The 25,499-nt window shown below is 46.6% G+C and overlaps 1 protein-coding gene across 4 annotated transcripts in view; it reads left to right on the plus strand.

Annotated features, from left to right (window-relative positions):
- The window catches only part of MYH11 (myosin heavy chain 11), a 156,350-nt gene that overhangs the window by 71,727 nt on the left and 59,124 nt on the right, over window positions 1–25,499 (plus strand). For 2 of the 4 annotated variants that reach the window (XM_017533167.2, XM_017533185.2), the window contains exons 6-11: window positions 231–251; window positions 2,398–2,490; window positions 6,148–6,211; window positions 9,490–9,588; window positions 14,278–14,421; window positions 22,768–22,863. In XM_017533167.2, the coding sequence (XP_017388656.1) occupies window positions 231–251; window positions 2,398–2,490; window positions 6,148–6,211; window positions 9,490–9,588; window positions 14,278–14,421; window positions 22,768–22,863 (517 nt within the window). The remainder of the gene's footprint in view (window positions 1–230; window positions 252–2,397; window positions 2,491–6,147; window positions 6,212–9,489; window positions 9,589–14,277; window positions 14,422–22,767; window positions 22,864–25,499) is intronic. The other 2 variants (XM_017533189.2, XM_017533177.2) reach the window with 1 other exon arrangement.

The following is a 25,499-nucleotide window of genomic DNA, read 5'->3' on the forward strand; positions in this document are numbered from 1 at the left end:
AGGCTGAGGCAGGAGGATTGCCTGAGCCTGGGAGGTCGAGACTGCAGTGGGCTGTGATCGCATCCCTGCAGCTAAACTGAGAGAAGAGAAACAGTGGCAAGGAAAAGGGCAGTTTGTCTTGGGAGCTCCAGGCTGTTTGGGGGGTTGCAGTCATGTGTTCTCCAGCCCCTGCTGTCCATGTGATGGAAATGCCTCTGACACTTGTTTTATACTGTGTTGTTCAACCACAGCAAGGCCCATCTTTTGCCTACGTGAGTAACCGAGAGTGTTTTCCGGGTGTGTAGGGGAGGCACGGAGTGGATTTAGATCTGCATGGTCCTCTTGCACCCACTGAGTCCCGTAGCTGGTGGTAGAAATGGGGTAGGCCCTGGAGTTTCACAACTCAAATCAGTAAATGCACTGAGATACCATCCCGTGGGCATCTGATGCCAGGGCAGGGTGTGGGGGTGCATTTGCCAACCGTGGGACTCCTACTGGGATCCCCGGGCTTGTGCTCCAGGCTGAAATGGATTTCTCCAGTTCAGAATGAACCCCTGCACCCTTTCAACACATCCACCCTGGTACCCTTGACTAGACATCTGTCTCTTCTGCCTGAGTGTTTTAGGAGTGTCAGGCCCCAGAGCTTCCCCGGCTCAATGGACATTGGATGGCACAGCTGTGGCATGCCTCCCTCTTCTCTCCCTGCCATCATCCCTGAGTTTCTTCCCCCGGCCCTGTCCCTGGTGCACTTGTGTGGCCCTGTGCATGCGTGTGCAGTGCGTGTCTGTCTATTGCATGCTGGTTGCTTGACTCAAGGCTCCAGAAACAGTCTTGGAGGTCATGAGGTCGCGATGCTCTAGCTTTGGTGGCGTGGTAAGGCCCCAGCTACGCAACGCATAACCTGGTCCTGCTTGGACCTCCGCACATGTAAACTCATCTCTAACGCAGAGCTTGAGGGGTGGCATGTGGGTCCCAGCCTAGAAGAAACCCTTTAACCCATCTTAGTTAGACCCCGGGTGACAGTGCTGCAGAACAGAAAGAGAATTAGAGTCCTTATGTGAGATCTGCTCTTGCGTGACGTTGGCTGAGTCAGTTAACTTCTCAGGGCCACCGTTCTGTCATCTGTAAAATGAAGGGTTTGAACAAGGTCCCCCTCTTTAAAGCTGTCTTGCTAGAATCCCCATTCTAGAAAGGGAGCCTTTTTCAGACAGCATGGAGACCCCAAGTTTATGTGAATGAAAGTGATTCCCTAGTCGTCTTCCCACCAGGGAATAAACACCCACGGTGCTCCTCGAAAATTTCCACTGGTCTCAGCTGCGGCGATTCCACTTGTAGCTGAGATTTTTATGTGGATGAGGCTTTCGCTTCACCTTTCTCTGGGAGCTACAAAAAGGAGAACGTGTGGACAAATAAAAACAAATAGCAGCTCCCTGCTTTGTCCTGAAGACTAGGTACCTTGATGCCTTCCTGGCATGGGGGGACGAGGAGGAAGCCACACCCATCCTTGTCCCTTTAGACACTTTCCCGGCTCCTGTCCAGCCCAGCCCTGCTGCCTGGAAAAATAGGGAAGGGAAGGCAGGAGGGCAGGATAAGGAGAAAAACTCCCAGAATCCAGGGCCTGGAGGCCTCAGGGCGCGTCTGCAGCCGCTGTGTTTTCAGGCTAGGCCAAGAGCAGCTCATTCGCTTTCCCAGCTTAACTTACCACGTCGGCCCTTTCCTGCCATGATTAATCACCTGACCGCGTTTGTGCACAGGCGCCCCGCAGAGGGGGCCGGTGGGCTCTGTACAGTCTCAGCTGCCTTTAACCCGATGAATGGAGCTCAGGCAACCTGCTTCGAAGCTTTATTCTGCAGTCCGCTAAGAGGATTCCTGGTGGGTTTTGTGCATTCCTTATTTCCCTTCCATAGGAGACTTCAGAAAACCAGTCCTGAGAAAGGAAAAATTGTAACTAAAAAAAAAAAAACTGCACTAAAATAACCAGAATGAGGATCATAGCGATTTAGCTTGAAGGAGGCTGCTTGTTAAACATGAACAGCAGCGCGGCCGCCATGTACAGCGGGCCAGCTAGTGCACTGCGCAATTCCGTGGGGCACCATTCATCGTGATGTAAATGACATCATTGGCATTGTGCAAGGTGGTAGCTTTAAGGGACAGTAATGTTGTAGAGATGAGCAGGCCCTAATCTTGAAAAAAGTAACCTTCCCAGGTGGCAGATGTCCTAGCTATTATAGACTTCAGACAGTTGCTTCTCTTGTGAAATCCTCCTGTAAATCTGGAGGGGTCTAAGAGGAGGGAGGAGGGAGGAGGGAGGACAGAACCTGTGCATCCAGGGCAGAGTTTTGTGGCAACATCCATCCAAGACAGAACTGTCAGGACCTAGGTTGCTTTCTCCAATAACTAGATGTGAATGAATTTTAGGGAGAGCTGGAAAAGCAGCTTCTACAAGCAAACCCGATTCTGGAGGCTTTCGGCAATGCCAAAACAGTCAAGAATGACAACTCCTCACGATTCGTAAGTAGCAAAGCCACGCAGGTTTTCCAGAAAAGGCTTGGTGTCATCTACTCCCTAGGGCTGCAGAGTGTTTGTGTGAGGAGGTGGGAGGGGCGTCTGATCCTGGAGAGAGGGGCTGTACCTTACAATCTTGCAAGGGCTCTTGCCTCTCACTCTCTCATTCATTCATTCATTCATTCACTATTCATTCAACAAATATTTATTGATCAGCCAGGTGCAGTGGCTCATACCTGTAATCCCAGCACTTTAGGAGGCTGAGGTGGGAGGATCACTTGGGCCCAGGGATTTAAGACCAGCCTGGGCGACAAAGTGAGACCCCATCTTTATTACTAAAATAAATAAAAATTTAAATATTATTTATTGAGCACCTGGTATGTGCTAGACGCTTACATCCAATACCATTTTATATAGCGAAACATGAATTGAGTGTCAACTATGTATCAGGCACACACCTCCTCCAACAAATATTTAGTAAGTACCTATTCTGTACAATTATTCTGGTAGGCACTTTTTTTTTTTTATTTGAGATGGAGTCTCCCTCCATCGCCAGGCTGGAGGTGCAGCAGCACGATCTCGGCTCACTGCAACCTCCGTGGTAGGCACTTCTATGTGTACCACTGTTCTCTTAGCCTTTTTTTTTTTTTTTTTTTTAATTTGCTGTTATTATAAGTGCCTACTGTATACCAGGCACTGAGCTAGGCTCATAGAATTGTGATGAATAGTTCAGATGTGGTTCCAGCCTTCATGAAGCTGCTTCTTCCAATTGAAGAACAGTCAGTGAGGCAGGGGGTACCGTCTTCCCACGCACACTTCAAGGCAAAGGTTTTTGCCTGAGCCCAACAAGGGCAAGAGAACTCTAAAAGAGAGCGGTTGTTATGTAGACAAAAATGGCTTTATTGTACAAAAGAAGTGGTCACTTCCATAGGAGGGCCAGAAAGATATTTTAGTGAGAAAAGATTAAGGGAAAATGGTCTCTGCCTTCCAGGAGTAGGGGATCTCTGAACTGTTGCCCACTAGGATGCGGCCCCATAAAAGACTGCAGAAAGCTGTGCTCTGCTGAGCATATTCACATAGTGGTCCCTGACCCTGTGATCCCCAACGCCCATTTTAGTAGCAATTACATAATGTCTCCTTTCCTTGCCTTCAGTTAGAATCATAGATAATATCATCTCCTACATGTATTAGATGAATACACATCAGCGTAATACCCTAACTGTAATATCAAGAAGAAATAGCAAAAGACAGTTCATAAGAAAAACGTGCGTTTCAGGCCAGGCGAGGTGGCTCACGCCTGTAATCCCAGTACTTTGGGAGGCTGAGGCGGGCAGATCGCTTGAGCTCAAGAGTTTGAGGCCAGGCTGGGCAACAGGGAGAACCCCCATGTCTACAAGAAAAAAATAAATTAAGTGCATTTCAGCATTTCCGTGTTTAGGCCGGACCACACCACCAGAAGGCACAGTAAGAGTCAGACACTTAGGTCTGTCCACTGCGACAGCTACAAATACAAGGAACAGGGTCAGATTCGGGGACAGAAGATGTTGGGATGGGATTTTCCATAATGGCAACTGACTCTCAGTGAAGCTCTGAACCAAAGAACAATCTTCTCTGGAGTCACACAGATGGGATATTCTTATATTAGAACAACATTTTAAATACTTTTTCATGCTTTTATTTAAAAGCATAAAAATCTAGGCCAGCCACAGTGGTTCACACCTGTAAACCCAGTACTTTGAGAGGCTGAGGCGGGAAGATCTCCTGAGGTCAGGAGTTTGAGACCAGCCTGGCCAACATGGTGAAACTCTGTCCCGACTAAAAATACAAAATTAGCCAGGCGTGGTGGTGCATGCCTATATTCCCAGCTGCTTAGGAGGCTGAGGTGAGAGAATCGCTTGAACCCGGGGAGCAGAGATTACAGTGAGCCAAGATTACACCACTGCACTCCAGCCTGGACAACAGAGGCAGACTCCATCTCAAAAAAAAAAAAAATTATATATAGCCCACTTACATAACAGGGTTTTTTTTTAAGTGATTTAATGCCCAAAAAAAAAAAAAAAAAAGCACAAAATCTAAAGGCATAAAGATGAGGTTCTAAGCTTAGCTAATTACAAACTGGTTTTTCCCTCCAAGAGCGGCAGCTGGGACACTGGAAGAGTCATAGGATATAGACAGAGATTGGCAGCAGAGCCTATCCTGGTCATTGCAGACTCCCAAAATATCCTTGGCCCCCCCAATTGCTAACAGTGCCCCCCATCACCATGTGACAAACCAAATCATCACTTCCACCGATTGCCGAAATCCCCACAGCAGATGTACTACCTCCACTGAGAAGCACTGTGTTTGCATGTTACAATTCAGTACAAAGTCTCTAGCCATCATAAATGAGAATAAGTGCAAGACACACCCCTAAAAACGTCCTCCGCTTACTGGCGTCCCTGTCTTCTTGGGAAGGAGAGTGAAGGAAGGTGCCTGGGCCTTGCCTGTGACCAGCCGGCACTCCGTGGCTCCATTTGGGATATGGCCATCCCAAATCACTCTACTGCCCATGTCCCGATGGGAAAGTTTGAAGGTTTTGTCAAGGACTGAGCAAGCCTAGGGGATGGTGTCCACACAGGTCTTTGCTTCCCACCACGTTATGTCATGGTTGGGGAAACGGATGCAATCCTTTGTCGCCTATTGAGGAAGCAGGAAAGGGGTTGATGCCAACAGATGAAGGACGGTTTTCGTGGCTTAGCTGAGGCAGGTAGATTGGACCGTCTTCTGCAAATGTAGAGACTTGAGCTCCAGTGCGAGGGGCGTGACCCAATCCTGCCTAAAGGACATCTTACACAGGGCCTGCTTGGGTACTGTGGGCAATGCATACTCACCTGTCCCGCAGAGAAGGTTTAATCCTTAGTTGGATGATGTGAGTGAAGCATGTTTCGGAGCAGGATGGGGCAGGGAGAGGGAGCCTCCAGCCCTTGAATATGGAAAACCTTCCTTCAGCTTAGGGGCTCTACCTCTCGGGAGCAATGTCACATAGGACAAGTCACTTGATCTCTCTTAGCCTTAGTTTTCCCAGCTTTAAAATGGGGATAGTGGGCTGCAGACTCCTGTATTCCTAGCATTTTGGGAGGCCGAGGTGGGAGGATTGCTTGAGTGCAGGAGTCTGAGGCCCACCTGGGCAACACAGTGTGAGATCCCATCTCTACAAAAAAAATTTTTAAATTAGCTGGGCTTGGTGGTGCATGCCTATAGTCCCAGCTGCTTGGGAGGCTGAGGTCATGGGGAAAAGGAGATTGCTTGAGCCCAGGAGTTCAAGGTTACAGTGAGCTGTGATTATACGACCACATGCCAGCCTGGGTGACAGAGAAGGACGCTGTCCCTAATAGATAAATAAATCTTTAAAAATGAGGGTAGCCATGGCGGATTACCGTCATTGCAAGAGCCAAATGAAATTGATCTGTGAACACGTTTCACATGTTCTGTTGCTGTCAGGCTGGGGTGGTTCGGCTCAGCAGTGCTGGTTCCACCTGACGAGTCTACCTGTGGGGCTCTGAGGGTTTGCAAGAATCTCCCCGCCCCCATCCTCTATAACAGCTCCCTCCCTGTTTGCCCACAGCATGGGGTTAAAGGCTGAAGCTGGTCAGCAAAGCCTGAACTGTGTTTTCCTGTTGGCAGGGCAAATTCATCCGCATCAACTTCGATGTCACGGGTTACATCGTGGGAGCCAACATTGAGACCTGTATCCTTTCCCTGAGCCTGGGCCACAGGGGCACCCCTGCCCCCTACCAACCTCCTGCCCAGAGGCTGGGAGAGTCCAAGAGCCAGCTCTGTTTTTCCAGCATCTTAGTTTTCTTCCAGAACAAATCTTCCCCTTAACAGTGGCACAGTGGTTAAACACGTGTGGACCAGACCCCTGCTTTGAACCCCAAACAAGCAGCCTAGCCTGCATTTGACACTCAGGTGACCTGTCCCTTAGCTGAGTGACCTTGGGCTAGTTACTCCACCTCTCTATGCGTCATCAGCAAAATGGGGATGCTAGTGAATTGTACACACCTCATAGAAACGTGAGAATAGAGTGAATGAACTCATAAAGCTCTAGGCATGCAAGGCACAGAGAAGGGCTGGCTGCGTGCTGTCTATTGTATGAAGTTCACTTCATTCTTAGTCGACTGTGGTTGCACCACTGTACTCCAGCCTGGGTGACAGAGCAAGACCCTGTCTCTAACAAATAATTTTTCAAAATGGGGTTAGCCACGATGGACTGCAGTCATTGCAAGAGCCAAGTGACATGGATCTGTGAACACGTTCATTGTCCCAGGCCAAATTCTGGACCTGTTGTCCTCTTAGAGCGTTGGTCTGAGATCAGCTCCATTCTTAAGTAGGAAACTGATGAAAACAGAATCTACCCAGAGGAATGCTGGTGTCACAGGGAACAAGTAGAGTGCCTCTTTCGTAAATCTAGCTGATGAAGTGGAACCAAGTTAGAAATTTCTGGACGTGGCGGGGGGCAATGTAGGGTTCAGTGACTGATGAGCCTCAGACGCTTTGCAGGCGGCCCTAGGCCTCAAGGGTGTCACATGTTCACAGCTTCCTTTGGAACATATGCTTGGCGATTAATAGGACCCAATATTGGGGGGTGGTTTAGCTTCTTTCTGCACCCAAGGTCTGCTGGCAGTGCCCAGTGGTCCTATTCGTCCATTTTATGTGCCCTGGCTAAGACGTTGGGTTGTGGACTGGACCCCTCTCCACTGCACTCATCTGAGGTGTGGGGCTTTCGGAAAATCACGGAAGCTCTCTGGGCCTCAGTTTTGCCTCAGTAAAATGAGGGTGATCACACCTACTTTGTGGAGCTGGTGCAGTGGTTAAATGAAATGATATGCCTAGTAATATGCACAGCCCTTGGCACATGCTGGGCCCAAAGTGAGCATCACATAGGTGGCGGGTATCGTGTTACTGTTAACCTAACCTTTACTGCTTTTCTGCTTTGATCTGCCCAAACCCGCCAGGATTGCTGTCCTGCAACTGCGAGGGCTGCCAGACTGAGGTCAAGTCCAGAGCCAGGGCGCTCTAGGCCTGCAGCCCTGCACACACCTCTCAGCAGTTCACTCCTGTGTTTACAGCAAGCCCCAGGCACAGCCTCAGCCTTCCTTTTAGATCAGTGGTTCTCAAAGTATGTTTCCCAAACCAGCAGCATCAGCATCACTTGGGAGCTCTTTAGAAATACACATCTCAGGCCGGGCACGGTGGCTCAAGCCTGTAATCCCAGCACTTTGGGAGGCCGAGGCGGGTGGATCACGAGGTCAAGAGATCGAGACCATCCTGGCCAACATGGTGAAACCCCGTCTCTACTAAAAATACAAAAAATTAGCTGGGCATGGTGGTGCGTGCCTGTAATCCCAGCTACTCAGGAGGCTGAGGCAGGAGAATTGCCTGAACCCAGGAGGCGGAGGTTGCGGTGAGCTGAGATCGCGCCATTGCACTCCAACCTGGGTAACATGAGTGAAACTCTGTCTCAAAAAAAAAAAAAAAAAAAAAAAAAAAAAAAAAAAAAAAAAAAAAAAAAAAAAAAAAAAAAAAAAAGAAATACACATCTCAGCCAGGCATGATAGCTCACGCCTGTAATCCTAGCACTTTGGAAAGCCAAGGTGGGCAGATCACTTGAAGTCAGGAGTTCGAGACCAGCCTGGCCAACATGGCGAAACCCTGTCTCTACTAAAAATACAAAAATTAGCCTGACATAGTGGCACACACCTGTAATCCCAGCACTTTGGGAGGCCAAAGTGGGCAGACCACTTTAGGTCAGGAGTTTGAGATCAACTTGGCCAACACAGTGAAACTCTGTCTCCACTAAAAATACAAAAATTAGCCAGGCATGGTGGTGTTCACCTTTAGTCCCAGGTACTCAGGAGGCTGAGGCAGGAGAATCACTTGAACTTGGGAGGCAGAGGTTGCAGTGAGCCAAGATTGCGCCATTGCACTCCAGCCTGGGTGACAGAGCGAGGCTCTGTCTCATATATATACATATATACATATATATGTATAAAACGCACACCTCAGGCCCTGCCCCATATCTGCTGAATTAAATGTCAGGGGATGGAGCCCAGCAAGCTGGGTTTGAATAAGCCCTCTAGGAATTCTGATGGACCATGAGAAAGCCTGAGAATCACTGCTTTCCGGATGGGACATGGGCTGTGGCAGCCCAGGCACTGCTAGCTGGTTTTAGGACTTGAAGAAGACAAGGTCTGCTGATCTAGCCTCATCATTCTGCACCATCGCGCTTAGTGCTGAGGAATTCCACCCAGTACACTAGCCCAGCCCCCCAGCTGCCCTCTCCCATCACCCCGGACCCTGTGATCTCCATGCCACCCTCACCTGCCTTCCCCTCCACTCTCCCTCCTGCCATCCCCATAGTGCAGCAGCTCTCCTGAAATTAATCACTGTGATGTGTTTACAGTCTCTTCCCCTCGGTCCCATCAGACCCCAATCTTGGAACAGAGGGCATGGAAGACAGCTTTACCACTTTCTAGCTGTATGATCTTGAGAAAGAACTTCACCTTTCTGAGCCTCAGTTTCCCCTCATTGAAAGTACTAGTAGTTGCACTTATTTCTGAGGATACTTTGTGAGTCTTAAGTGAGACAATTTATATTTATCATTTTACAAAGGAATGAATCATAAATCATAGAGGGTACCATAATTTATGTTCTGTTTTAAAGAAGAGGAGCTGGTGATGGCTGTTGGGATAACATCTTGTTACCACTACCATCCTCCTGGGGTCTTTTTATGCTTTTTCTTTTCACTCTGTTCCCGTCCATTCTTCATCCGAGGTCTGCTGGCAGCACCCAGTGGTTCCATTTGTCCACAGGGCTATGGTCCAAGTTAGACATTGCCGATCCCTGGGTCAGAACTGGAAAGTCAACCCGTGTGAATTGGGTATGACAGGGATGGAGGTGCAAGGCCAGAATTCTGTAAGGGGAACACCCGCAGTATCCCCAGAATCCCTAACTCCCTCCGACCAGATCTGCTGGAAAAATCACGGGCCATTCGCCAAGCCAGAGACGAGAGGACATTTCACATCTTTTACTACATGATTGCCGGAGCCAAGGAGAAGATGAAAAGTAAGTGGCTAGAAATGATGTGTGATTGCATGGTTTGAGTCTCCCTTTCATCAGGATCCAGGGTTCACGGATTGGCTATTAAAACAGAGTCTCAGATCCTGCCAGAAAGTCCTATGTCTGTGAGTGACAGATGAGCAGTTCTTCATCTCTTCCCAGTGAGTGAATGTGGCTTTTGTTCCGTCTTTCTCATTTACTGAGCACCATGTGACATTAGATTATTAATGATTCATGTCTAATTAGACCAGAGAACATCAAGTCCAACTAGACACAATCTATGCCTGCAAGGAAAGGGAGAAAGACATTTGCCTAACTTGCCAATTTATAAAACTTGTAAGCATATAAGATGCATTCTGGTTTTATAAGGAATTCGCAGGGGCAGCGGGACTAAGCACTTTTCATTATACATGTTTTGCTGGTGACTTTGTAGAACAGGAGTACTTTTTCTGTAGAAGGCCAGATAGTAGATTCTCTAGGCTTTCCAGGCCACATGGCTTCTGTCACAGCTATTCAACTCTGCCATTGTAATGCAAAAGGAGCCATAGGCAGCACATAAACCAATGAGCACAGGCAATACATAAACCAATGAGTGCAGGCAACACATAAACCAATGAACACAGGCAACACATAAACCAACAAATGCATGCAACACATGAACCAATGAGTGCAGGCAACACATGAACCAATGAACACAGGCAACACATAAATCAGTGAGCTCAGATGCATCACTGTGTTACAATAAAACTTTATTTACAAAAACTTTACAAGTGTGCAGAAGCTTGCTGACATCTGTTGTAGGGAAAATATTTTGTTATGTAAATACAACACACTGTATACCAACCTTCAGTAGGAAGTTATAAGTTATGGACATGCAGTTATTTACTAACTCTTAAAAATATATACAAACCACATAGCTTAAAAAAGAAATGGATCTGTGACGATCTGTATGTAGTGGAGTCTACATACGTGTTAGTAATAAATTTTAAGTCTAAAATTTTGTGAGAACAAGACAGACTTTGCTTCCCATCTCTTTTGTGGCCAAGGTTAGTTATTTGGGTTAAGACAGTTACCAAGCCGGGCGCGGTGGCTCAAGCCTGTAATCCCAGCACTTTGGGAGGCCGAGGCGGGTGGATCACGAGGTCAAGAGATCGAGACCATCCTGGCCAACATGGTGAAACCCCATCTCCACTAAAACTACAAAAAATTAGCTGGGCATGGTGGTGCGTGCCTGTAATCCCAGCTACTCAGGAGGCTGAGGCAGGAGAATTGCCTGAACCCAGGAGGCGGAGGTTGCGGTGAGCCGAGATCGCGCCATTGCACTCCAGCCTGGGTAAAAAGAGTGAAACTCCGTCTCAAAAAAAAAAAAAGACAGTTACCAAAAGGATCTGTGTGAGCTCAGAACTTCACTGTGTTGGAGTGTATTGCAAAGCTCGGCTACTAGGGGGTGGCATTATCCATTATTTAAATTTCCAGGGTCGGGCTCGGTGGCTCATCCTTGTAATCCCAGTACTTCGGGAGACCGAGGAGGGTGGATTACGTGAGGTCAGGAGTTGGAGACCAGCCTCGTCAAGATAGTGAAACCCTGTCTCTATCAAAAATTCAAAAATTAGCCGGGTGTGTTGGTGCACGCCTGTAATCCCAGCTACTTGGGAGGCTGAGACAGGGGAATCACTTGAACCTAGGAGGTCGAGGTTGCAGTGAGCTGAGATTGTATCGCTGCACTCCAGCCTGGGTAACAGAGTGAGACTCAATCTCTAAAAATAAACATAAATTTCCTTAATGGCTGGCTTTCTGGAGCACAGGGCATGAGGTGGAGTGATTTGGGGTAAAGGGGGAATGCTGAATGGATACCAGCAAACATGGTACATTAGCAATTTCAGTGCAGGACCCTGTGGAATGGGCCAGGGGAAAATGTTTACATTCCTCTTCTCTTTATTTGGTATCAAAGAAAAGAGTTTGGTTGTCTGGTAACTTGGGTTCCGATTTTGTGCTTTGTGCCTCTGGTCTTCCAGAAATGGGCAAGTACAGGGCTCACAACTAAATTCCTGGGAGCCTTTGTATTCTCGATGATAGAACTGGAAAGATGTCAGGCTTTTAGAGAGAACCAAATACTTCCAAATGTATCCATACTAAGGATAATGAAGAAGTCTTGGCAATGACCTCAATCCTCGTGATAAATCAGACATTTAAGTTAATCCAAAAGATTGAGTTAACTGCTGTCTTGGGTCAATTTAGCCTCGAGTTTATCAAGCAGCTTCCAAGTGAGTTGACCCATGAAAGACCTTTGTTTTATAAGAAAAATATCTTGCTGATGTCTCTCCAAAAATATAACCAAATCCACCCTAATTAAAGATTGATCTGGAAGAGGATCCTTGATGTATTGGAGGGTATAATAAAAGCAAACGGTTCAGGAGAAAGAAAGGCAATTATAAATTTGAAGGTGAATAACAAACAGAGGAAATGTAATCACAGGATGCAGTTTTACAGAAAACAATATCTAATGTCATAATATAAACAAGGAGTTGGCAAACTGTGTTCATTAAAGGGTCAGTAGCAAATGCTTTAGACTTTGAGGACCAGACGGTTTCTGTTGCAGCTACTCAACTCTGTTGCCTAGTGAGAAAGCAGCCATGAGAAATAAACAAGGACATGGGAGCAGCTGTGTTTCAATAAAACTTTATTTACAAAAATAACAGGGGACCAGTATTGATTCAACTAACAGTAGGTGGGGGTGGCTGGACACGGTGGCTCATGCCTGTAATCCCAGCACTTTGGGAGGCCAAGGCAGGTGGATCACCTGAGGTCAGGAGTTCGAGACTAGCCTGACCAACATGGTGAAACCCCGCCTCTACTAAAATTAAAAAAATGAGCTGGGGGTGGTGGTGGGTGCCTGTAATCCCAGCTATTTGAAAGGCTGAGGCAGGAGAATTGCTTGAACCCAGAAGGCAGAGGTTGCAGTGAGCCGAGATCGCACCACTGCACTCTAGCCATGGACAAGAGCAAAACTCCATCTCAAAAAGAAAAAAAAAAAAAAAAATAGCTGGGGGAAAGGAAAAGTGGTAAAAGAAAGCTACATTTCATCTACCATAGCAGGAAGTCGCTAGATACTATCTAAACTTGACGTATCCAGAAATAGCCTATTACAGCGGTCCCCGACCTAATTTTGGCACTAAGGACTGGTTTCCTGGAAGAAAATTTTCCCACACATTGGGCAGGCAGGGTGGGGGATGGTTTGGGGATGATTCAAGTGTATTACATTTACTGTGCACTTTATTATTATTACATTGTAATGTATCGTGAAATAATTTCTCTACTCACCTTATTAATGTAGAATCCGTGGGAGCTTGTTTTCCAGCGGTCCCATCTGGAAAACATCTGGGGTGATGGAAGACAGTGACAGATCATTAGCATTAGATTCTCATAAGGACCGTGCAACCTAGATACCTCGCATGGGCAGTTCAACATAGGGTTCAGGCTCCTGTGAGAATCTGATTCTGCCACTGATCTGATGGGAAGCGGAGCTCAGGCAGTGAAGCAGCGATGGGGAGCGGCTATAAATTCAGTTGAAGCTTGACTCGCTCACCTCCTGCTGTGCGGCCCAGTTCCTAACATGGACTGGGACTGGTCTAAGGCCTGGGGGTTGGGGAACCCCTGGCGTATTACATATAATACATAACGGTATATACGTTATAATAGGCTAGTATATATAGCAAGCCTATTCTACAGAGAGGCAGTGCTAACTGCCAGAAAAAAGCAGCTGAAAGAGAGGAAAAGCAGGTGTTGTGGAGTAAGGTAGGGGTTGCAGAAGGATGTGACAGGAGGATGGTATTTTTTATTATAAACCTTTGGTGGTGATTGGTTTTTAAAACTCATGTTCCTCTTTGAATTTTTTTTTTTTTGAAATGGAGTCTCACCCTGTCACCCAGGCTGGAGTGCAGTGGCACAATCTTGGCTCGCTGCAACCTCTGCCTCCCGGGTTCAAGAGATTCTCCTGCCTAAAAATTTTATAAATAGATGAATAAGGATAGGTGTGGTGGTTCACTTCTGTAATCCCAGAACTTTGGGAGGCCGAGGTGGGTGGATCACCTGAGGTCAGGAGTTGGAGACCAGCCTGACCAACATGGCGAAACCCTGTATCTACTGAAAATACAAAAACTAGCCAGGCATGGTGGTACATACCTGTGATCCCAGCTACTTGGGAGGCTGAGGCAGGAGAATCACTTGAACCTGGGAGGTGGAGGGTACAGGGAGCCAAGATCGCACCACTGCACTCCAGCCTGGATGACAGAGGGAGACTCCATCTCAAAAAAATAAAAACAACGGTGAATAAAGGTTGATCTAACTGCTGTGACAGCTTAGTCTCTGAAGGCAGGGGCCTCTGGACAATTGAGGTAAAGGCATCCCTTCCTCCAGGTAGAGGCAACTTCATGCCAGGGATTGTGGCTTAGCAAGTAGAACAAAGGCTGGATATCAGCTTCCAGTCACTGGAGCAGTGCGCAACCTGCACCACTGTGCAAGGCTGGCAGTGGTTGGTGAGGCCATCTACATGACGATGCACGAGGGTTTTAAACAGTCCAAGCCTCGAGAAAGGGAAAGGAATTACGATGCCCCAGACCATTGACCAGAGCTCCGTGTCATGTTGAAATTAGAAGTGTGTCTTGTTGACCCTGGCCCCTCTTCCTCTCCTTCTAGGTGACTTGCTTTTGGAGGGCTTCAACAACTACACCTTCCTCTCCAATGGCTTCGTGCCCATCCCTGCAGCCCAGGATGATGAGATGTTCCAGGAAACCTTGGAGGCCATGGGGATCATGGGTTTCAATGAGGAAGAGCAGCTATGTAAGCTTCACACCTTGAGTTTGCGGGGGTGGCCTTCCTGGGTACCAATGGAATCTGTTAGGAATTCTCCTCTGGTCATTCAGATTTCTGCTCTCTGAATTCCCACCCTTCCTTAAAAAAAAAGCAGGAAGAAAATGAATTTTATTCTAAGTGGTTTGTTTGTGTTTTAGAAAAGTGCTGTAAAACTAAGACCATTTTCATTGCAGGTGACCCAAGCTGGCTTAAACCAAAGGGAAAGTAATTAACTCACAATGTTGAAAAGTTCAGGGAGGCTGAGCTTGGTGGTTTATGCTTATAATCCCAGCACTTTGGGAGGCCAAGGTGGGCAGATCACTTTAGGTCAGGAGTTCGAGACCAACCTGGTCAATATGGTGAAACTCTGTCTCTACTAAAAATACAGAAATTAGCCAGGGATGGTGGCACACACCTGTAGACCCAGCTACTTGGGAGACTGAGGTGGGAGGATCACTTGAACCCAGCAGGCAGAGGTTGCCATGAGCCGAGATCACACTACTCCATTCTAGCTACGGACATGGAGCTAGACTCTATCTCAAAAAAAAAGAAAAAAAAAAAGTTCAGGAATACAGGCTTCAGGTACAGTGAGATGTAGGTGCTCAGAAGATTTTTCTAGAACCTAATTTCTTGTCTTCCATCTCTCTTGACCACGTTGTCTCTGTATAGGATGCAGCTTGTTGACAGCAACATGGAACCTAGGTTCCAGCTCTTACATTCTCTGGGTTTCTGTCCAAAGAACAGAGTAGATTCCTGGCTTAAGCTCCTGGAGTGTCACTGGCTCTGATTGGTTGGCTTAGGTTGAAATGTACATTCCTGAGCTATGCAGCACTGTCAGCGTTGTGGAAAGCCCAGGGTGATTTAATTACGGTCCCTAAGAATGGATTCTTGGAGCTGAAGGTAGGGATGTTGACCTCATCAGGAACATGTGGGCAGGGTTGGCGGGAGGGGCAGTGATTGAGGCAGTGGATTTACTCAGGCTCTTCCTGGAACGGTTGCTCTGGTGAGCGATTGATACTGATCAAAATCATCCAACCAATGGCCAAGAAACACACTGAGCCTTGAGAACAGGACCACTCAAAACAAAATTCTTGGTCAGGACACTGTGCTTCCAGAAATACTTTTTCTTCTGTGTTAGATGTGCCTCAGTGTTCAAGGTTAATCTCTTTTGAAAACACCAGGACGGGATTGTGGAAAGTTTCCCTTCCTTCCCACGCCCCACCCCTTTAGAGCCCCAGAATAGCACTGAGGTTGCTGAAATGCTGACAGCTCCTCCGCAGATAACTTGGGGTCTAGAAAAAAGCGGTTCTATGGGTCAGTTAACAAATGGATGGGATGTGGGAGTCTTGGCTAAGGTCCCACATGAGAATCTAGTGCTCATAGTCTCTGTCTGAATGACATCGGCTCTCTGAGAATGATTCATTTTATTTGGGACAGGGATCAGTTTTGCTTCTAATCTCCCCATTAAATAAACAAGGAACAATGGTTAAGTATTTGCTGTGTGCCTGGCAATGACTACACCCTGTTTTCTTCCTTAATGTGCTAGTGTTCAGTATAGTTTTATTTAAATAATAAAAACCTGGGACAGGCTGGGCACAGTGGCTCATGCCTGTAATTCCAGCATTTTGAGACACTGAGGGAGGAGGATTGCTTGAACCCAGGCGTTTGAGACTAGCCTGGGCAACATGGTGAGACTCTGTCTCTACAAAAAAATAAAGAAAATAGAAAAACAACTGGAACAAACTATAATATGTTGATTGATACAGGGCTTATTAAATTATTGTCTGTCCTTGCGAAAGAAAACAATGAGACCATTTCAACTGTGTTTTGCTGGGCATGGCAGCTCCCGCCTGTAATCCCAGCACTTTGGGAGGCCAAGGCAGGCAGATCACCTGAACTCAAGTTCGAGAGCAACCTGGGCAACATGGCAAGACCCCTTCTTTACAGATAACACAAAAAGTTAACTGGGCTTGGGGGTGCATACCTGTAGTCCCAGCTACTTGGGAGACTGAGGCAGGAAGATCTCTTGAACCCAGGAGGTCGAAGCTGTGGTGAGCTGAGATCTTGGAGGCCATGGGGATCATGGGTTTCAGGATTTCCCCCACCACACTGGGTTCTGTCACCCAGGCTGGAGTACAGTGGTGCAGTCTCAGTCCACTGCAGCCTCTTCCTTGCAGGCTGAAGCAGTCCTCCCACCTCAGCCTCTCAAGTCGTTGAGACTACAAGCATGTGCTACCACGCCTGCCTAATTTTTGATTTTGGGTTTTGTTTTATTTTGTCTTGAGAGAGAGTCTCGCTCTTGTAGCCCAGGCCAGAGTGCAGTGGTATGATCTCAGCTGACTGAAATCTCCATCTCCTGGGTTTAAGCGATTCTCCTGCCTCAGCCTCCTGAGTACCTGGGATTACAGGTGCTCACCACCATGCCTGGCTAATTTTTTTAAATTTTAATAGAGACGGGGTTTCACTATGTTGGCCAGGCTGGTCTCGAACTCCTGACCTCAGATGATCCACCCATCTTGGCCCAAAGTGCTGGGATTGCAAGTGTGAGCCAGCGAGCCTGGCCTGGGTTTGTTTTCTTTTTCGGGGGAATGGGGTAGAGATGAGGCTTTACCATGTTACCCAGTAATCTCTAGTCTTGAACTCCTGGGCTCAAACAGTCCACCCGCCTTGGCCTCCCAAAGTGCCAGGATTACAGGCGGGAGCCACTACACCCAGCCCCCAGTGTCCTTAATGTACGCTGGCCCTTGCCAATCTCCCCTTTAACCACAGAGAGCAGACCCCAGACCCAGCACCTTCAGCAGGCCCAAGCATCTAGCTAGAATGTGGTAATACTGTTTTCCTTGTGTTTATATTTACAATTGCCATCTATTTATGGCAAGTGAAGATGATTTTTCACTTAAGATAGAGAAAGTTTCCTATTAAAATAAATGTAAGGACAGAGAAGGAAGTAAATTTAAAAGAAAATGGTTAAGCAAATAATGGAGCCGATGGTAGGCAGAGAGAGCAAGCATTCAGATGATGGCGTGCAAATGACCAACTCTCACCGGATAGACCCAATCCCAAATGAACACCACCCCATTGATAAACCAAGAGCGACTTCCAAACCCCAGCAAGGGGCCTCAGGAGAAGGGGGTGGGACACGCTCCAGGCTGGAGATTCGTGAGGCTCCAAGTGACCAGGGGAGACCAGAATTTCCCCCACCACATTGAGTTCTGCAGCCTTGAACTCCTGGGCTCAAGAGATCCTCATGAGCCACCATGCTTGGCTAATTTTTTAATTTTTGGTAGAGACAGGGTCTTGGTATGTTGTCCAGGCCAGTCTCGAACTCCCAGCCTCAAGCAATCCCCCTGCCTTAGCTTCCCAAATCCACCATGTCTGGCCTGGTTATACTGTTTCTAACATATTAGAAAAAACACTTTTTTTTTTTTTTTTGAGACAGAGTCTTGCTCTGACACCAGGCTGGAGTACAGTGGCATGATCTCAGCTCACTGCAACCTCCACCTCCCGGGTCAAGCAATTCCCCTGTCTCAACCTCCTAAGTGGCTAAGTAGGGGGCGCCTGCCACCACGCCTGTCTAATTTTTTGTATTTTAGTAGAGACGGGGTTTTACCATGTTGGCCAGGATGGTCTCGATCTCCTGACCTTGTGATCTGCCCGCCTCGGTCTTTCAAAGTGCCAGGATTACAGGTGTGAGCCACCGCACCTGGCCAAAACCACCTAATTTTTAAGATAAAAAATTAAATCCCTTAAATCGTCCATCCTGTGTACCCCTGGCGGTACACATGTCTGGTGTTGGAAAGCCCCGTTTCCTATTCCTCAGTAAGAAGAGAGGTGTAAGGCCACTGTAATAAATTAGCGCAAACATGATGTCTTAAAACAATAGGAATTTATTCTCTCCCAGTTCTGGAGGCCAGGGTTCTGAAATCAAGGTGTCAGTAGGAGCTGGGCTTGGTGGCTGACACCTGTAATACCAGTACTTTGGGAGGCCGAGGTGAGAGGATTGCTTGAGGCTAGGGGTTCAAGACCAGCCTGGGCAACATAGCAAGACCCCACCTCTACAAAAAATTTTAAAAATTATGATTTTTTTTTTTTTAAACAGACAAGATGTTGGCAGAGTTTGTTCCTTCTAGAGACCCTGAGGGAGAATCTGTTCCTTCCCTCTGTCCTGGTTTCTGGTGGCTCTGGCTGTTCCTGGCTTTTCCTTGGCTTGCCTCACTCCAGTGTCTGCCTCCTCCTTCATGTGGCGTTCCACTCTGTGTGTCTTCTCCTCTGGCCATCATAAGGACACGTGACATTGGATGTGCCTACCAGGTTAATCCGAGATGATCTCATCTTGAGATCTTTTACTTGATTCCATCTGCAAAGACTTTTTTTTTTTTTTTTTTTTTTTTTTGCCAAATTGTGCCATATTTACAAGTTCCAGGTGGACTTACTTTGGAAGGACCACCATTCAGCATAATATCGGTGGTGTCTCCTCTTTACCACCTACTGGGCCAGGCCCTTGCTCAGCATCTTACAAGACTCAAAGTTCATGAAGTAGGTACTACTGTTACCATCTCTGTTTTCCAGATTGGGAAACAGGCTCATGGGACTTAGTGAGACTCTTGTCTTAATCCATATCTCATGCCTCTATCCATCTATCCTCTATCCTTCCATGTTTCATCTACCAATCCATTCTCTATTCATCTATTCATCCTCTACTCATCCATCTATCACCCATCCATTCATCACCTATCCATCCACCTACCCACCCCTCCGTTCATCCATGAACCCATCCTCTATTTATTCATTCATTCGTTCATCCATCCATCCACCCTCCATCTGCCATCCATCCACCCTCCATCTGCCATCCATCCACCCTCCATCTGCCATCCATCCATCTCTCCCTCCCTCCCAATGTGTATCTGAACCCTGAACTAGCCTTTGAAAATTCAAAGATGAGATGTATGAGAGGTGAAGCTGGGATTTGAACCCAGGGCTGTCTAACTCCGGAGTGCACACTTTGACCAGTCCACCAGGATGCTGCCTGAAGACACTACCCTTGCTGTTGTGTCTCGTCACTGATTTACCTCTTTGTTGTCTGCTAACTGTTCCCCGAGGGTTCGTCTTTTATGGCCGGGGTGAGGGGGGTGGAGGGGGGTGGGGGAGGGGGGGTGGTATTCTTTTGTCATTTCAGGAATTATATTAACTATACCAGAAAGTGCAAACTAATGGTTGCTGAGCCCACGGGAGACACTGGCCATTATAGCCTTCAAAATTTTTAAAAATTGGTTCCTAAAGTTTAAATATGGGTGGGCTGGGCACAGTGGCCCAGACCTGTAATCCCAGCACTATGGGAGGCCAAGGCAGGTGGATCATTTGAAGTCAGGAGTTTGAGACCAGCCTGGCCAACACGGTGAAACCCTGTCTCTACTAAAAATACAAAAATTAGCCAGGTGTGGTGCCACATGTCTGTAATTCCAGCTACTCGGGAGGCTGAGACCAGATAATTCCCTTGAACCCAGGAAGCGTGGAGATCGCAGTTAGCTGAGATCACACCAGTGTACTCCAATTTGGGTGACAGAGCAAGACTCCATCTCAAACAAAAACAAAACATGGGTAGACTTCACATTGAAAATCTGGGTTTCGTTGTCTGGAAAATTCAGAAATTTTGGCAGCACGGGGCTTCTGTCCCCTGCGGCAGTTACGGAGTAGCTGCTGGTCTCCTTCAGATGGGATCATGGCCTCCTTGGGTCCCCACAGTCCTCATTAGTTGGCTTTGTTCATTTAAGCCAGTGGTTCTCTGCCAGAGGTGTTTGCTTCCCAGGGGACATTTAGCAGTGTCTGGTGATTTTCGTGGTCACAACTCTGTCGGGGGTGACCGCCACTGACATCTAGTGGTTAGAGACCAGGGATGCTACTAAACTTCCCCTGATTCCCAGGACCGCTCCCCACAATAGAGAATTATCTGGCCCCCAATTTCTGTGTGCCAAGATTGAGTTGGCCAGCTCACCTGGGCTGTGCAGGCATTTCAATAATCTTTAGTTTAAATTTGTACTTTTAAAACTCTGAGTACAACCTTTCATAGTTTACAGAGTCTCTTTCATAGCTGTTCTGGTTAAAAGGAAGTGTCTCTGCAATTCCTGCCAACAGCAGCTTCATTCATTTTGGGAAGAAGCGTTTCTGCCTTAGTGAGTGGGAACAGATGGGTGGGTGGTCAACAGTTTGGTCCTTCTTCTGCTGAGCTGGGCCAGGGACCCCATGGTGTGAGAATAGCTGTCATGAAGGGTCTTGTAATGTCTGGTTTGGCCTGAAGAACCAGAGAGGTCTGGGATCTCTAGGCTTTGTTCCTGGAACATAGTGACTGATTTGAAGCCAGAACTCTGGGCGATTTGTACCTGAGTTAAGCTAAGCCAAGCGTTTGCGTTAATCATCGTGCATTATTCATCCATCCATCCATCATCTGTCCATCCATCCATTATCCATTCATCCATCTACCCATCCCTTCACCATCCATCAATCCATCATCTATCCATCCATCATCCATCATCCATCCATCCATCATCTGTCCATCCATCCATTATCCATTCATCCATCTACCCATCCCTTCACCATCCATCAATCCATCATCTATCCATCCATCATCCATCATCCATCCATCCATCATCTGTCCATCCATCCATTATCCATTCATCCATCTACCCATCCCTTCACCATCCATCAATCCATCATCTATCCATCCATCATCCATCATCCATCCATCCATCATCCATTCATTCATTATCCATCCACCCATCTATCACCCATCCATCCATCCTCCATCCATCATTCATTCATTCTCTATCCATCCATCTATCCATTGTCCATCAATCCTCTACCCATTCCTCCATCCATCCATGCTCTATCCATCCACCTATCCTTCCATCCATCATCCACCTACCATTCATCTATCCTCTATCCATGCATTATTCATCCATCAGTCCATCCTCTATTTATCCATCTGTTTTCTACTCATCCATCCATTGCCCACTCTTTTATCTACCCACCTATCTATTCATCCATCCTTGAACCCATCCTCTATCCATTTATTCATTCATTCATCCATCCACCCTCCACCTACCGTCTATCCATGTCTCTCCCTCCCTCCTATGTGTATCAGGACCCTGGACTAGGCTTTGCAGATTCAAAGATGATTAGGATAGGCCTCCCACTCTCCAGAAACTCATGGTCTTGTGGGGATTTCAGAAGTAGAAACCATCTTAACAGTACATGGGCTAAGTATGGAGTCAGAAAGGTTCCAAGCTTTGTGGAACACGGCGTTTTTGTTTGGAGACACGTGGACAACAAGTGGAAACAGATTTACATAATCTTCTTCCCAACGTGGGCATTTTGTACACCCAGCAGAGTATGTAAGAAGCACAGCGTTTTTATTTCAAAAAGCCTTTTATTGACATATGATTTACTTAGAAAATTGTGTATGCTGTATAGTGTGCAGTGCAAAAGAATTATTATTAACTGAACACGTTTGTGTAACTAGAATCCATTTTAAGTAAGAGAATGCCACCAGCCCCGCAGAAGCTCCCACATGCACCTTCTAGGAGCTTCCCTCAATTGAGGATAATCATTATCCTGACTTCTAACAGCATCGATTAGTTTTGCCTCTTCTTGAATAAACTGTCTATAAATGGATTTAGATAGTAGGTTCTTTTTTCCATCTGTCCTCTTTCTTTCAGCATTTGTGTCTGGAAGATAAGTCAGGTTTATTTTCGAGACAGGGTCTCCCTACATTGCCCAGACTGTCTCAGACACCTGGGCTCAAACATTTCTCCCACCTCAGCCTCCCAAAGCGCTGGGGTCACAGACATGAGCCACTATGCTGTCCTCAATACATCAGTTTTGGCTCTTGGTAGTGGTAGCTCATTCATTCTCCTTGTTCTGTGGCAGGGGTTGCTAACACATTTTCTGTAAAGGGTCAAATAGTAAATTCTTTAGCCTTTGTGGGCCAGATGATCTCTGTTGCAACTCTTTTTAACTCTGCCATTGTAGCATGCACACAGTTGTAGACAATATGTAAATGAATGAGTATGGCTGTGTTCCAATAAAACTTTATTTGTAATAGCAAGCAGTGGGCCGGATTTGGTCCATAGGCTATAGTTTGCCAGTTTTTGCTACGTGGTATTCCATTGTTAGTAAAAAGTTTTTAGCAACCTTCTAAAAATACTGAGCTCGGAATTGAGTTTCTTTGGAGGAAAGATGTAGGCTGGCTCTGGGTCCCCAGTGGCTTTATACCCCAAAACTCCAGGGTACCTTGACATTGACCTCTGTGTCTGCTCTGCTCTTCCCTCCCCACCTCAGCCGTGTTGAAGGTAGTATCATCCGTCCTACAGCTTGGAAATATCGTCTTCAAGAAGGAAAGAAACACAGACCAGGCGTCCATGCCAGATAACACAGGTACTTGCCACCTTTTCCCAATAATTGATGACTTTGGGGTTGGGGAGAATGGGGAGGGTGACATTTAACTATTGATTATTTTTCAAGGTGACGGTATCTGGGATGTTAACAACAGTTGGACTAAGTTCTTATCACTCACTTTCCTTTTTCAAACTTTTCACTGCTCAAGACTGTGTGGAAAGTTCTTGAATCAGAGTGGAGGGATTTAAAAAACCTAATAGGCCGGGCGTGGTGGCTCATACCTGTAATCCCAGCACTTTGGGAGGCCGAGGCAGGAGGATTACGAGGTCAGGAGTTTGAGACCAGCCTGACCAACATGGTGAAACCCCGTCTCTACTAAAAATATAAAAATTAGCCAGGATGGTGGTACGTGCCTGTAATCCCAGTTACTCAGGAGGCTGAGGCAGGAGAATCACTTGAGCCCAGAAGGCACAGGTTGCAGTGAGCCAAGACCACACCATTGTGCTCCAGGCTGGGCAACAAGAGCGAAACTCTGTCTCACACCAAAAAAAAACAAAAAAACAAAAAAAAACAAATAATTTTATTTATGTGTTCTTTTTTAAAAATTTTTTATTTTTAAAAAAGAACACATAAACAACAGAATGAGACTCCATCTAAATAAATAAATACATAAAATAAAAAATTTTACAAATTTTAATAGAGACGGGGTCTTGCTATGTTGCCCAGGCTGATCCTGAACTCCTGACCTCAAGCGATCCTCCCACCTCGGCCTCCCAAAGTGCTGGGATTACAGGCAAGAGTCACCACATCCTGCCCCTAATAGTTTTAGACCAGACAAGATCCTTAGGGACCATCTCTCCTACAACACTCCACTTAATTATTTTGTTAAAGAAATATTTCTCAAGTCCCTGCAGTGTGCCACTGGGATCCAGCAGGAAATGAGACAGGAATAGCTCTTCTTATGGTACCTGTTGTCTTGGGGAGACAGACCTCGATTGCCCTGAGAATTAGGGGTGCCAGGTAAAATACAGGATTTCCAGATGAATTTCAGTTTCAGGTAAACAACAAACTTTTTTTTTTTTAATTTTAAGTATGCTCCTTGTAACATTTGGACCATGATTATACCAAAAGAGCATACTTATTTATCTGAAATTCAGACTTAACTGAGCATCCTATAATTTTCCCCCCAAATCTGACAGCCCTACCCACAGATAAACAGTGTTTTGTGTTTTGAGAAGCTGGCGTGGCTACCATCATGCTTGTTGGTGGCTGAGCTGAGAGCAAAACTTAGGTTTCTTATTTCCTAGCCCAAGCTGCATATTGTGTTGCTTTTTTCCCTGCTCCTTGGAGCTCACCTTAATCAAACCTATTATAACTGCCTAATGAGTTCACCTTGTCCACTGCCTAGACAGAGCCAATTAATCAAGACAGAGGAATTGCAATAGAGAAAGAATAAATTCACACAGAGCTGGCTGCACAGGAGAAAAGAGTTTTATTATTACTCAAATCAGTTTCTTTGAGCATTCAGGGATCAGAGTTTTTAAGCATCATTTGGTTAGGGGGAGGCCAGTGTGTTGGGAGTACTGATTGCTGGGTCTGAGATGAAATCGTAGGGAGTCGAAACTGTCTTCTTGCCCTGAGTCAGTTCCTAGACAGGCACCACAAGATCAGGTGAGCCAGTTTCTCAATCTGGGTGACCAGCTGATCCACAAGGTGTGGGGATCTGCAAGCTGTCTCAAGCACTCATCTTAGGTTTTACAGTAGTGATGTTATCCCCAGGAGCAGTTTTGGGAGGGTCAGAGTCTTGTAGCCTCCAGTTACAGGACTCCTAAACCGTAATTTCTAATCTTTTCGCTAATTCATTAGTCCTACAAAGGCAGGCTAGTCCCCAGGCAAGAAGGGGATTTGTTTTGGGAAAGGGCTCTTGTGTTTTAAACTGTAAGAGTCTGGGTGTGCTGCCTCATGCCTGTAATCCTAGCACTTTGGGAGACCGAGGCAAGTGGATCACTTGAAGTCAGGAGTTCAAGACCAGCCTGGCCAACATGGTGAAACCCCATCTCTACTAAAAATACAAAAATTAGCCAGATGTGGTGACGAGTTCCTGTAATCCCAGTTATTCAGGAGGCTGAGGCAGGAGAATTGCTTGAACCCAGGAGGCAGAGATTGCAGCGAGCCCAGAGAATGCCCCTACGCTCCAGCCTGGGTGACAGAGTAAGACCCTGTCTCAAAAAAAAAATTAAAAAACAAACTATAAGCTAAGTTCCTCCCAAAGTTAGTTTGGCTTACCCCCAGGAACGGTTCACTGGAGCTTGGAGGTTAGAAGCAAGATGGAGTCAGTTAGGTCAGATCTCTTTCAGTGTCTCAGTTACGATTTTGTAATGGCAGTTTTGCTCTCAGATGTTTCTTAGGTATTACCCACCCTAAATCTGGCAAATTAATGGAATCCTTATGCTAAGGAAACACTTCAGGGAAAGAGAAATGAAAAAGCACCCTTAGGCCGGGCGCGGTGGTTGACGCCTGTAATCCCAGCACTTTGGGAAGCCGAGGCGGGTGGATTACGAGGTCAAGAGATCGAGACCATCCTGGTCAACATGGTGAAACCCCGTCTCTACTAAAAATACAAAAATTAGCTGGGCATGGTGGTGCACGCCTGTAGTCCCAGCTACTCGGGAGGC

This window comes from Cebus imitator, unplaced genomic scaffold (genome assembly GCF_001604975.1).
Source record: "Cebus imitator isolate Cc_AM_T3 unplaced genomic scaffold, Cebus_imitator-1.0 Scaffold4, whole genome shotgun sequence".
In the NCBI taxonomy this organism is placed as follows: domain Eukaryota; kingdom Metazoa; phylum Chordata; class Mammalia; order Primates; family Cebidae; genus Cebus; species Cebus imitator.